This window comes from Choloepus didactylus, chromosome 8 (assembly GCF_015220235.1).
Source record: "Choloepus didactylus isolate mChoDid1 chromosome 8, mChoDid1.pri, whole genome shotgun sequence".
Taxonomy (NCBI): domain Eukaryota; kingdom Metazoa; phylum Chordata; class Mammalia; order Pilosa; family Megalonychidae; genus Choloepus; species Choloepus didactylus.
In genome coordinates this window covers 21,379,351-21,391,812 of record NC_051314.1, presented here as the reverse complement: position 1 = coordinate 21,391,812, position 12,462 = coordinate 21,379,351, and the positions used below count along the sequence as shown (strand labels likewise).

Below are 12,462 nucleotides of genomic sequence, written 5' to 3'. Positions count from 1 at the left end.
GTGTCTCCCAAACTGTGTAACATATTCCACTTTGCATGGGATGCCTCTGAGGGGGACAGGGGCAGTACTAGTTAAATACCATTGCTCCAAGAGTGAGTCTTTTAAATTCTCTTTTAACCCAATTACTTTGAGAAGAAAGACTCCATTTGATGTGAGCCGCTAACGTCTCTCTAACAGTTTTGTTATTTCTAACAAAAGAAAGCAGGGCTGTAATTCAGCTATAAATTAATTACACTGCTTTGTTTTCATCATGTTTACTTTAACAGTGCCTTTTATTTATGGCAGGTGATACTGATTTCCCATTTATGGTAATGGCATAAAGCTTTCTTTTTAGATATACGTATTTAAGTAATACAAAATGAGACCACTTAAAGTAAGAAAGTAATGGTACAGGTGGTACTTGGATACAGCTATACTCGTGAAGGTAGCATCCAAATGACCCAAGTTTGGGAAACACCATCTTAGCCAGAAAAATCAGGGCTTCCAGGCCCAGGCAGCCTTCCCACAGAAAGATCCTCACTATGCAGCCAACTGGGGAGCATGCAGGTTTGGTTTGATCAAGGGGAAGGATGGTTTCCTTTTAAGAAGGCAGGATGCTCCCAGGATGTGTTAGTGCTGAGACAGGTCAGACTGAGCCCCCTGTCCTGGAGGAGTGTGGCTGAGCACAGGAACTCTGGAGCCAGGATGCCTGGGTTCAAATCCTGGCTCCACCACTGATTGCTGTGTGACCTTAGGAAGTCATTTTCCTCATCTGTAATATGAAATTATAGTGGTTCCTACTCCATAGGGCTGTTGTGAGGATTAAATGAATTAAAGTGCTTTGAGCCATGCCTGGCACTATAGTAAGCACCACTTAAGAGTAAATCATTATTAGTAAGACTAACGAGGCAAAGGGCAATGCTAACACAAATCCCTAAGTGCCGTGATAGAGAACGTTCAGGATAATAACAGACACAGGGAAGAGATGGATGTTCCAGGGTAGTTTCCTGGAGGAATTAATATATAAGCAGATCTCTGCAGGATTGGTGGGATTTAACCTGGAGAAGAGGAGAGTGAGAATGTTCTGGATAGAGGGAATAGCATGTGCCACATCTCAGAGGCAAAGGAGAGTATATAGCCCATTCTTGTGACTGCAAGTAAAGCAGTATGGCTGCTGCATAGACCGACAGAAGCAAAGAAGGTGGTAAGCAGGAGCCAGCACAGAGGGTTTGCTGGGCCTTGTTGGAAACACTGGGTTCCGAGAGCAGGAATGAAATATCTTAGCAGCCCACCGCGCTTGAAACAGCGCCCCAAACGTGGGAAGCCCTTGACAGTCACGTGGTCAGTAGACAAATGCCTTCCTCTCTGCTTGACTGTGACCTGGAGGTCCGCAGGACCAGTCCCCTTAAAGGAGGGACTCCAAGGATCAGAAAGTCTGCAGAGATCTTCAGGTACATCCTCTCTGCAAGTGTTGGCTGCCCGGACGATCTGAAATCTTACTTCTGTCCACAGGTGACCTGGTGTCCCGAGCAATGCATCACCTGCAGCCCCTCAACGCCAAGCACCACGGCAACGGCACCCCCCTGCATCACAAGCAGGGGGCGCTCTACTGGGAGCCCGAGGCCCTGTACACCCTTTGCTACTTCATGCACTGCCCGCAAATGGAATGGGAAAACCCCAACGTGGAGCCATCCAAGGTCAACCTCCAGGTGGAAAGGTAAGACTTGCCTCGCCTTGGATGGCGAAAGAGAGGAGCTCCTCTCTGGTCAACACACACCTTGTGGTGGGTAGTACTGCTGGGGCTGGGGAGGTGTGAGAGAGACGGGGTGGCAGGCAGAGGGATGGGTGAGTGGGGATGCAAGGGGTAAGAGCTGCCCAGTTCCGGATGGATGGCTTCCCATGGGAACCTTGTGCCCTGAGGAGCTATATGAGACCCAGGTCCGGTCTTTGACATGGGTTTGCATGGAGCTGGTCCAGTTCAGTCATTTTCCAGAAGGATAAAAATGGTTTCCAGTGGTGGGCAAATCCCAGAGGGGTAAGGTCCCCTGCTGCTCAGGGTGGCTCCCTGTGAAGGCAGCTTTGAGGGATGCCAATTCTTTGGGTGGGAGCTGTCTTCCTCTTCATTTCATCCTTGTTGGGGCTGCCCAGGGGGGTCTGTAAGTACCTGCTCAGCCCGAAGTGAGAGTCTCAGGTGGGCGGGAGATGGGTTGCTCTGGGGGGTGGCAGCATAGCTGTTTCTATGACACAACACCCTCACAGGAAAGGAAGGAAGGAAGGGAGGGAGGGAGAACCTGGGAGAAGACGCTGCTCTCACTTGGCTTCTGCTGCTTTGTCCTCCACTTCTCCAATCTGCAAACCAGAGGCTCCTGAGGTTCCCTAGTATTTGGAAAATCCCAGGATTCTCCAAGGTCAGTTTTGCCCTCTCGGAGGGGCATCCACAGCAACCATCGAGAGAGACCCAGGCTGGCGCCTGCTCTCCCTCCCCTCTTCCTCTGCCAGTGGGTTTGGTGGAGGGTCTCCCTCTACAGTGTCCCACAAATCAGGCCTCTTCCTTGACATGGTCCTTTTCACTCTAAGTACAGGTGTGGTGACGCCTGTTTTTCAAAAAGAGTGGTTGAGAGAGCAGGCTCTGTCATCCAGACTTCCTGGGTTCAAGGTCATGCTCTTCCACTTAAAAGCCAGAGGGTGTTGGGCAAGTGCCTTAACCTCGCCGAGCCTTAGTTTCAGCATCTGTAAAACACTAAGAGTAAATCCTTCCTAGGGCTCTTTGAAGATGAAATGAACTAAACAGTGCCTGGCACTTAGTAAGTGCTCAATAAATGTTAGCTTTTATTATGATGATTGCAGATATTATCTATACATAGCTGAACAAATCCCAATTTGGGCTCAGGACAGCTTTCCTTTTTCTGTTACTTGGTTCCAAATGGTTTTGAAAAGCTCATGGATGCTCTATTTTGCCAGGATGTATTGGGTCTTAACTGGGCTCCCTTACAAAACTGAGACTCTTGGCTTTCAGTTAGGGGAAGAGGGCAGGCCAGACGGAGGATTGTTTTCTGTGTGAGGGTTCATTTTTGTTGCTGTTGGTTTTAGAATCCCAATTCAACATCAGTATTTCAATGCAGTCTGCAGTTAGGATCATCAGGGGATTACTCAGGACTTCCGCCATCCAGGACAAGTCAGTGGGCACCCAGTGTGCATCATTTCATATGTAACCAGGCCCAAAATGGAGAGTTGGCAAAATGCCCATGGTCTCCAGGCGAAAAGTAATCTTTGACACACCAGAACTTTGCTTTCTATGAGTGTGATCCTAAGGGTAGTGAGAATGGAAACCAACAGCCTGAGCCTGTTGGTGAACCTTGAGGCACGCCTGTGGGGTATCTAGCTCTTCAGCATCCCCCACAGGTTACCTCCCCCACCATGTCGTCAACTCCCACCCCGATATGAACCCCCCCACCACTACCACCAGTCAGGTACCATCTCCTCTGAGCTCCAGAACCTTCTCATCCCAGTCAAGCCACTTGACTGGTTTCTACTGTCAAGTGCCACGCTCTCTTCTGATAACACCTTATACTTTTCTGCTCTTACTACCAAGGAATATGTATATTCTTGTGTTCATTTATTGCCTGTAAGCTTCATAAGGGCAGAGAACACAGCTGTTTTTGTTATCACACCACACCCAGTGCCCAGCCCAGTATCTTCAGGATTATGGGAAGTCAAGAAGCATTTGTAGAATGAAAGGATGAATATATCTACTAAACCAACTGCCTATGGAACACTCCCCCCTCTGGAGTTCTCGCAGCCACCTCAAAGCCAAAGCCATCGTCCTCCAGAACGGCACCACCGTTGACCTGGTCACCCCAGTCCAAAACCCGGGACTCCCCACACGCTGCTTCTACCACCCACACTCGCTGGTCAGCAGGACTCACTAGTGCTGCCTTCTTGTCCCGTTGTGTCGATTTGGATATATTGTATCCCCCACAAAAAGCCATGTTCTTTTAAGCAATCTTGTGAGGGAAGATTATTAGTGTGTTGATTAGGGTGGAGACATTTGACTGAATTATTTCCATTCAGGGTGGGTCTTAATTAAATCACTGGAGTCCTATAAGAGAGCTCACAGACAGAAGGAGCTCAGAGCAGCTGAGAGAGACTTTTGGAGAGACGCTTGGGGGCTGATAGAGATGCTCAGAGATGCTTGGAGTTGTGGACAGAAGGATGTTTGGAGATGCTAAGCTAAGAGATGAAGCCCAGAACTTGCCCCTGAGAAGCTAAGAGAGGACCCCCAGATGCTTAGAGAGAAAGCCACTGAAATCAGAAGCTGAAAGCAAAGCAACCTGGGAGCAAAGGACCACGGGACGCCAGCCACGGGGTTCCCTGCTAACAGAGGTTTTCCAGATGCTGTTGGCTGTTCTTAAGTGAAGGTTTCCTCTTGTTGATGCCTTAGTTTGGACATTTTTATGGCCTTAGAACTGTAACTCTATAGCCTAATAAATCCCCTTTTTAAAAAATCCAGTCCATTTCTGCTATTTTGCATAACAGCAGCATTAGCAAACCAGAACACCCTTCCTCTCCAGACCTCTGCCACCGCCATGGTTCAGGACCTTGTACCCTCTTCAGTTATTGCAATTGATTTCTTCTTTTCTTAATGTGTTTTTTTTTTTTCAGATATAAGTCACATAACATAAAATTCACCATTTTGAAGTGTGTAATTCAGTGATTTTTTGTGTATTCACTGTGGTGTACAACCATCACCACTATCTAATTCCAGGACATTTCCATCACCCCTGAAAGAAACCCTTTACCTATTAGCAGTCAGTCCCAATTTCCTCTTCCCCCAGCCCCTGCAACCACTAATCTACCTTCTTCCATCTCTATGGATTTGCCTGTTCTGGACATTTCATATAAGGGGATCACACAGTCTGAGGCTTTTCGTGTCTGGCTTGCAGTGGGTTTCCAAGTGGTCTCCCTGGCTGGGAGCCTCCAACCATCTCCATCATCCTCACAGCCACCAGACGAAGACTTCTAAAATACACCTCTTATCATGTGACACACACCCCTCTCCCGCTCAACACAGTTCCATGCACCCTGTGCCTATAGGATCAAGTCCAAAGTCCTTAACTGGCTTTCAGGGCCATCTGTGATCTGACCCCTGCCAGCCTCTCTGGCCTCATCCCTCACTGGACTCACACACGCTCCATCCAGCCCAAGATGAATTATAAAGGGGCCTGTGTACGCATGCATGAGCGAGGTTCCATGCATGCAGGAGGCTATTTCAAAACTCTGTTTATTCACCCTTCCCCACTGAGTGTCTGGCAGACATCTTAGCTTCCAATACCTGCTTCAAGCCCCCCTACTCCCTAGAAGTCATAGTGCCCTTTCACCCCACAAGTTATTATTGAGCACCTACTATGTGCCAAAAGGTGAACTCAACAATCAAAAATCCCAGTTCTCATGGAGCCCACATTCTAATTCTCATTCCAACAGCATTTGTTGTCCTATTTGTTTTCAAAACTGCCTCCCTCTCCTGATTTTGAGCTCCTTGAGGACACAAGCCTTATCATTTTTGTCTTTATATGCTGTCCCCATTGCAGGATTTGGTGCAGAGTAACTGGGCCAAAATTTGTAAATGAACAAATGAAATGACAGGAGACCCCTCTCACTGCTGAGCTCTTGAGGCCATATCTATTGATAACATCCTGAAATCTTACATGGTGACTCAAGAGAACTTATACAGCAAATTCATTCTTCGACTCCCAAATTGCACTAGTGAAAGGTACCCTAAGTAAAGTCACTGGATAGAAAACCCTGAAGGGGCATCTGGTTCTTTCCATCCCGATCCCAAGCAGAATGGCCCCCTCCAAAGAAAGGGGCAAGAAAAAGGACTGTTTGGCCATAAGCAAGGGAGCAAGGAGAAAAAATATTTTTGACCCTCACAAACAAACACATCCATGCCATGAGTTTGGGGGACAGTCCACCAGAAATTTGCCAGGAAGGAGACATGAACTCCAAGGCATTCATACAGTAGCAGGCTTCGCAGAACTGTTTGGGTCAAGCTACAAGGAATGTTCCATGCTCTGTCTGAATAAGCCTGTCCAAAAAATATAAGAGAGATGAATCATCACTGAATAAGCTATATGGCTAACATTACCTCTGTATCCATTCCCCCTTTCAAAACCATGCAGATAGTCTACATGGGTGAAAAGTAAACTAATAAGCAAATACAAAAAAAGAAAAAAACAGAGCATCTAGCTCAGCTTCCCCACTTTACAGATTGTAATACTGAGGCCAGAGAAGATAACTGACTTACCCAGTGTCACTCAGGTAATTAGTATCTCCAGGATTACCAGAATCCTAACCCTGTTTCATTTTGTATTACTCAGTTTCATCCTGCCTTCTTGAGTCTATTTCAGGATTCAGAGAGTAGTTGGACTGGCTGTAAGTCTAAGGGGACCATCTAAGGATTCCACATTTTCTGGGACAAGGGGCTGTGGAGAGCAGAATAAAGAGAACATGTCCCAGATTCTTGGAACCATTTCTCCCGCTCTCTCCATTCCTCTTTGGTCAAATTTTCAGGAGTCAGCACCAAACACAAAGTGGAACTTTAACATTTTTGGAGTGCTGAGCACTTAGATTCTCAGACAGACCTTTGGATGTGGATCCCAGCTCTGCTTCTTCCTAGCTTCAGAAGACAGAGGGCCTTTAACTGTTTACAGTCACGTGTGAAAACCAGCCCCTCACTGAAACCTCCAAGCAAGAGATTTCCAGTGGCAGTCAGGACTCTAGTTGGGAATCTCTCTCTCTCTTCTTCACGCCCCCTACCCCTACCCCCACCCCCAAATCAAACAACATCTCCTTGATAATTCCCCTCTATTTATTACAGCAAAGTCAGGTAGGGTCACAGTGCTCAGATAGTTTCCCCCTAGACTGTAAGTTCTTCTGGAACAGGGGCTGAATATTATTTGTTTTTGTGTCCATGCCCAGTGGAGAGCCTGGGAAATGTTTGTTGACTGAAATATGGTCAAACCATCTCTTCTCATCAGAGCAGACTTTCTTGGCTGAAGCACTTGGAACTAGGCCTGTGTGCGCCATTTTACTATTTCATGTGGACACAGCTTTAGAGCTGCTGCATTTGTTTTGGATAGTTTTATTTTTCATTGTGGGATTTTTGAAGAAGCTCAGTGCCAGTGTGACATTTCTATAGTCTAAGTTTTTTTCCAGAACTTTGGCTACTATTTCTTGAGCTTCTAAAACCTTTCAGGGATCTCAGGTTTTTTAAATTTAAAACAAGCAAACAAAAAAACCTTGGGTAAATGTTATAATATTTATGACTTGGCAATATTTATTTTCCAAGTAGTTATAAATGTAGGTACCTTAATTTTGGTGATGGTAGGGCCATGTGAGGCTGCTGTTTTTAAATAGAATCATGTGAAGTCTAGGGCAAATATCTACTGGAAATATCAGTGATTCCTAGACATCTTTGGCTATGGATGATTTCAGTAAATTGTTTCCACAAAATGAAGAAATAGTAGGAGAAATAGGATTCTTTTGTTGCCTTGGGTAGCTGGTAATACTTGGAAAGAACAGGAAGGAGCCTCACCCACTAGATAATTGGGTAGTTCCACCCTTCCCCAATATCACTGAAAACAAGTCAGAATTTATATCTAGACAGTGGCAGCACTCACCCCTCTTGCAAGTAGGCTGTACAAACAGATGTGGCAGACTCTTTAACGAGAATCTCAACCGCAAATATGAGTATACAATCAACAACCACCAGTAGTTTGAGAATAACTGATGTTACGAAAGAAAATAGTCTTAACAAATGGAAGAATTTACACTTGAAGAAAAAGAGTTAATAAAGCAAACAGAAAAGAATTTTAGATGTTCATGGCACCCAAACACATCTTCCATGACCCTCACTCCAGCACGTCAGTTCTTAACCTTTTTTTATCTGTGACAGATGTGACATGTAATATTCAAATTTCAACTTGCTTCTGTGGGCATAACCAGGGCTGTGTAAAATTTCCAGCATGCTAGTTATAGCTCTTCCCATACTTTCCCATTAAGGAATGTGAGTGGGTGTATTCTTGATACAAGCAGCACTATCTGTCAGAATGGTTAGTTGCAAAGTTGAGCCTATTCTGACTGATTAAAGCAGAAAGAAACCTCTGGGAGGGCCAGTGTGGGCAGTTAACAAATCCATTCCCCTTCTGCATGAGAGTTTGACCTTAGGTTAATTCTCTAGCTCTGTCTCCCTGGAAACCCAATAAAATTACAGCATCAACTATGTTACTAAGCAACATTACTTATTGTCAAAATGACCCTGGATTGATAAATTATGTCTGGCTTGGTAGCACTATAAATGCTTGATAGAGCCATCAGCTTTGGGCTTCCTTGAATGCATTGATCTTGTACCAGATCACATTCATTCCAGGGGCCTTTGAAGCTATTTCTATAGAGTTGTTACAGGAGATAGTGGGACTTTTAAACCAGGTTAGCTCCCACCACCACCCAAGTGGATCTCATCTCCTTGCATCTGCTTGTTGACTTGGCACAAAAAGATTCCTGGGTGCTACATGGAAGCTGGAAGACTTCTACTGAAAGCAGCACCTGATGCTGCCCTGCTGGTCCAGATGTGGCCTCCAATAGTCCTGTGAGTCTCAATGTTTAGTAGAGCTTAAGAAGATGTCTTGTAGGCATTGAAGCTGGAAAATCAGGAACTAACTTGTACCACAGATCTCTCCAGCAGAGATCTCTTAGCTGGCAGTGCTGGGGACAGACTTTGGACCTCACACCACTGATGCTGGTCATTGGATGCTCCCAGAACGACCTCTGTCACCATTGCCCCTGAAAGCTGAAGTCTCCTCCACCAGCCTAACTGCATGGATTCCATATAGCACCTGTGTCAAACCGCTGGCTTCCAAATCAATGGGGCCAGGGTCACATACCTGCACCCTAGCTGCAAAGGAAGCTGGGCAAGTGATTTTTCGATCTCGTAGAGCCACTGAGTCTTAATATGAGAAGTACTTCAAACGGTAAAGTCATCCATGGTTCTAGGCAGCAAAAAAAATTATTTAACAGATGTCCACTACACTCTTTCAATTTATGCTTCTGTAAAATAACACACAAGTGAGTCATTTGTACAATTGAGTACTTTCGACCATTATTGGCCACACATCTCACAACTGATTGGTCTACACACCACATTTGAGAACTAAAAGACTGCCCCGAAGTAGGGATTCCTTGGGCTAACACCCTTGGAGCTTCAATAACAAGAGAGAGGAGAGAGGAAAAACCACTTCTGGTATCCTAAGTAGGAAATGAGAACGTCTGTTCACCTAGAGAAGGAGTGTTAGTTCCTCATCTTCCCGAGGTCAGTGAACACAGCTGACTCATTTTGCAGTCCCCTAAAATGCCCAGCCCAGTGCTGATGGGACCTTGGGAAACTCACAGTTGGTAAATGGACAGGGACATGCTGTAGTGAGGGGACCACAGATTGAGCCTGGATTCTGCAGGGCTGTATGTGGGTTGTTACGGACTGGCCTGGAGTCCCAACCACCATGCAAATGATGTCTATGAAAAACTGCATTGCCTTAAAAAAAAAAAAAGTGTAAAGACATGATCTGTTTGTAACTGAGCATTGCCTGTCATTTATTTCAACCAGTCAGAGCAAAAACTACTCTTAATTCCATGCAGGTCACAGCCCATTAGTGGGTCACTATTTAAAGGTAGTGCGGGAGTTGGCAAACCACATAGAGCCCACCGGCCATTTGGCCCACTGCCTGTATTTATAAATAAAGTTTTATTTATTGGAACACAGCCATGACCATTCATTTATGTGTTATTTTTGGCTGCTTTTTGCACTAAGATGAAGTTAATTAGTTGTGACAGATACCACATGGCCCACAAAATTGAAACAACTTACTATTTGGCCCTTTAAATAAAAAGTGCTGACCCTTGATGTCATGGATTGTGACCTGCATTTTTTTTAATGAACTAGGAATTTTATAAAACATGTCAGAGTAGTTTACATAAGGTAAGGTAAGTGTGTTCAGAAAACTTCTTTTTTTCAGTTATTTTAACTGGAGTTGATTAACTTGCCCAAGAACACATAGCTAAAGTTAGAAAACTAGTATTTGAACTCTTACGGCAGACTCTGGCCTGTACTCATTTTCACTGGGCTGTTTTGTGGTCCATGAGCTGTGGTTTGGAAAAAAAAAAAAAAAAGATGTCTGAAAGCCTCTCCCCTAATCCTAGAACTATCTCCATAAGGTTTATGAATGTTTACAGGATATAAAGCTAATACATTTATTACCTAAAATGTGGAAAATACAGAAAAACTATTAAGAAGAAACTTTGAATCACCCATAGTCTCCCCCTCCAGAACAAGCATGGTGGATATGTGCAGTATTTGCTTCCAGTCTAAGTTTTCTGTGCATATTTTCTTGCTAAAAAGATACCACATAACGTGCAATTTTGTTGATCCATGTCATTGAATGGCCTTCAAATGCATGATTTTTTAACGGACTGTTCTATTATTGGACATGGACTTTAAAGTCAAGAGAGGTCTTGGAACATGCAGGGTCTACCCACCTCATGTTGAAGATGAAGAAACTGAGGCCTGGGGTGATTAAGGGACTCACCTGGAGCCATGAGCATGTTTGCAGCAGATTTGCAGAACAGCACCTGTGTGCCTTTGCACCTGCCCTGCCCTCTTCCAGGAACACCCTCCTCCCCACCCCCCATCACCTGCCCAATGCGGCCAGTCATCCTTCAAGGTTCATTTTAGACATCACCTCCTTCCGGAAAGCTTCCCTTCCACCTCAGGCTGTGCTAGGCGCCCAGAGCCTAGCTCAATGCACAGCATAGAGTGAGAGCTCAATAAGTGCTGCAGGACCGAGCAGAGCTGGGTCTGAAGCCTGGGTTTTCCTACTCCTTTCACAGGGAGATGGGTTGCCAGTGTCAAGTCAGACAACCTCAGCTCATCAACCTCTGACTCTCTCACCCTCAGTTTCCTCAGCTGTAAAATCAGAGAGAACAATTCCTCCTTCATGGGGCTGTTTCAATAATTGATGAGCTAATTTATATCATTACAAATACAACCACTGACACACAGCAGGGGATCCTAATGGCAGAGATTATTGTTTACTTCCTTAATCCAGATCAACCTATTCGTAGGTATTACAAGAAAGTTTGATTAACAGTTACCATGCAGCAGGCCCTGTTCTAAACATTTTACATGTATTAAGTACTCCGATCCTCAAAATACCTCTTGGGACAGGAGCTGGTCGCACCTATCCCCATTTCACAGATAAGGAAACTGAGACCCAGCGAGGTTAGATAAGTGGCCCAAGTTTGCACACATTTGGGCATCTGTAGTTGTTGAAAATGTCAGCCGAGTGCTGGGTGACAACAGAGACAGAGCTGTAAGCTAAGGGAAAAGAACATCCACCACTGGGGGGAGAAAATGAAGGAACAGACAGAGAGATCTTCTTCAGCAGGGATGTTGGATGCAGCTACAGACGAGGCTGGAAGGAAGGATGGAGACTTGCCCAGGGGCCTGGACTTTGTCTTGTAGGAAGTGAAGAACCAGAAGGGATTCTGGGCAGGGAGGTAAAGGGACCAGAACCCTGTCTAAGTTCTCATAAGCACTCCCTCGACAGGGGTGTAAGGATATTAAAGGAAGATAATGAACATTTGATGAGCACCTACTATGTGCTATGTACCATGCAAGGTGCTTTACATGCAGAGTTTAATTTAATTCTCCCATCAACCTTGTGCAGTAGGGATCATCCTTGTCTGCAGATGAGAAAGTCTCTGGGTGGCTTTGGCCCTGAATTACTACTTAGCAGGAAAATGCTATTTGGAAGCTTTAGTAGCTAATGCTAAGGATTTTCATAGTACATGAATTAGATCTCTGGATATACTTTATTGTGGAGCCAGATTCTCTGGGTTAATTTTCTGGCTCTAACACTCATTAGTTGTGTGACCCTGAGCAAGTTACTTACCTACTCTGAGCCTCAGTGTCCTCATCTGTAAAATGGGTGATAATAATGGAATCTACTTCCGAGGTCTGTTTTGAAGCTATTATTTGTTAATATATTTAAAGAACTTAAAACAAAACCCAGCTTACATTAAGTTCTTTATAGATACCAGCCATGATTATTCTCATTTCTAACTTGGGTGTGTGTTATAGCAGGGCTTCTCAAACTTTCTTGTGCATTTGAATCACCTGGGAATCTTATTAAAATGCAGATTCTGATTCAGGAGGTCTGGGGTGGAGCCTGAGATTCTGCATTTTTATAAGCTCACAGGTCAGGCTGATACTGCTGCTCCATGTGCCATGTTTTCTTAACAACGTTGTATGCTTTTCTGGGTCTTATTTTATTCTCTGACCCACTGCAACACCCATTTTTAAGTTACTTAAGGGCAAAACATAAGGTTTTATAGTGGTTTTTGTCTCCGTGGTAGACCTTAGCATATAGCAGA

At 44.9% G+C, this 12,462-nt stretch overlaps 1 protein-coding gene across 1 annotated transcript in view; it reads left to right on the top strand.

The window, feature by feature from the left end:
- BTBD11 (BTB domain containing 11) overlaps positions 1-12,462 on the top strand; it is a 333,233-nt gene that overhangs the window by 210,190 nt on the left and 110,581 nt on the right. The window contains exon 3 of the mRNA XM_037847888.1: positions 1,492-1,696. Within this exon, the coding sequence (XP_037703816.1) occupies positions 1,492-1,696 (205 nt within the window). The remainder of the gene's footprint in view (positions 1-1,491; positions 1,697-12,462) is intronic.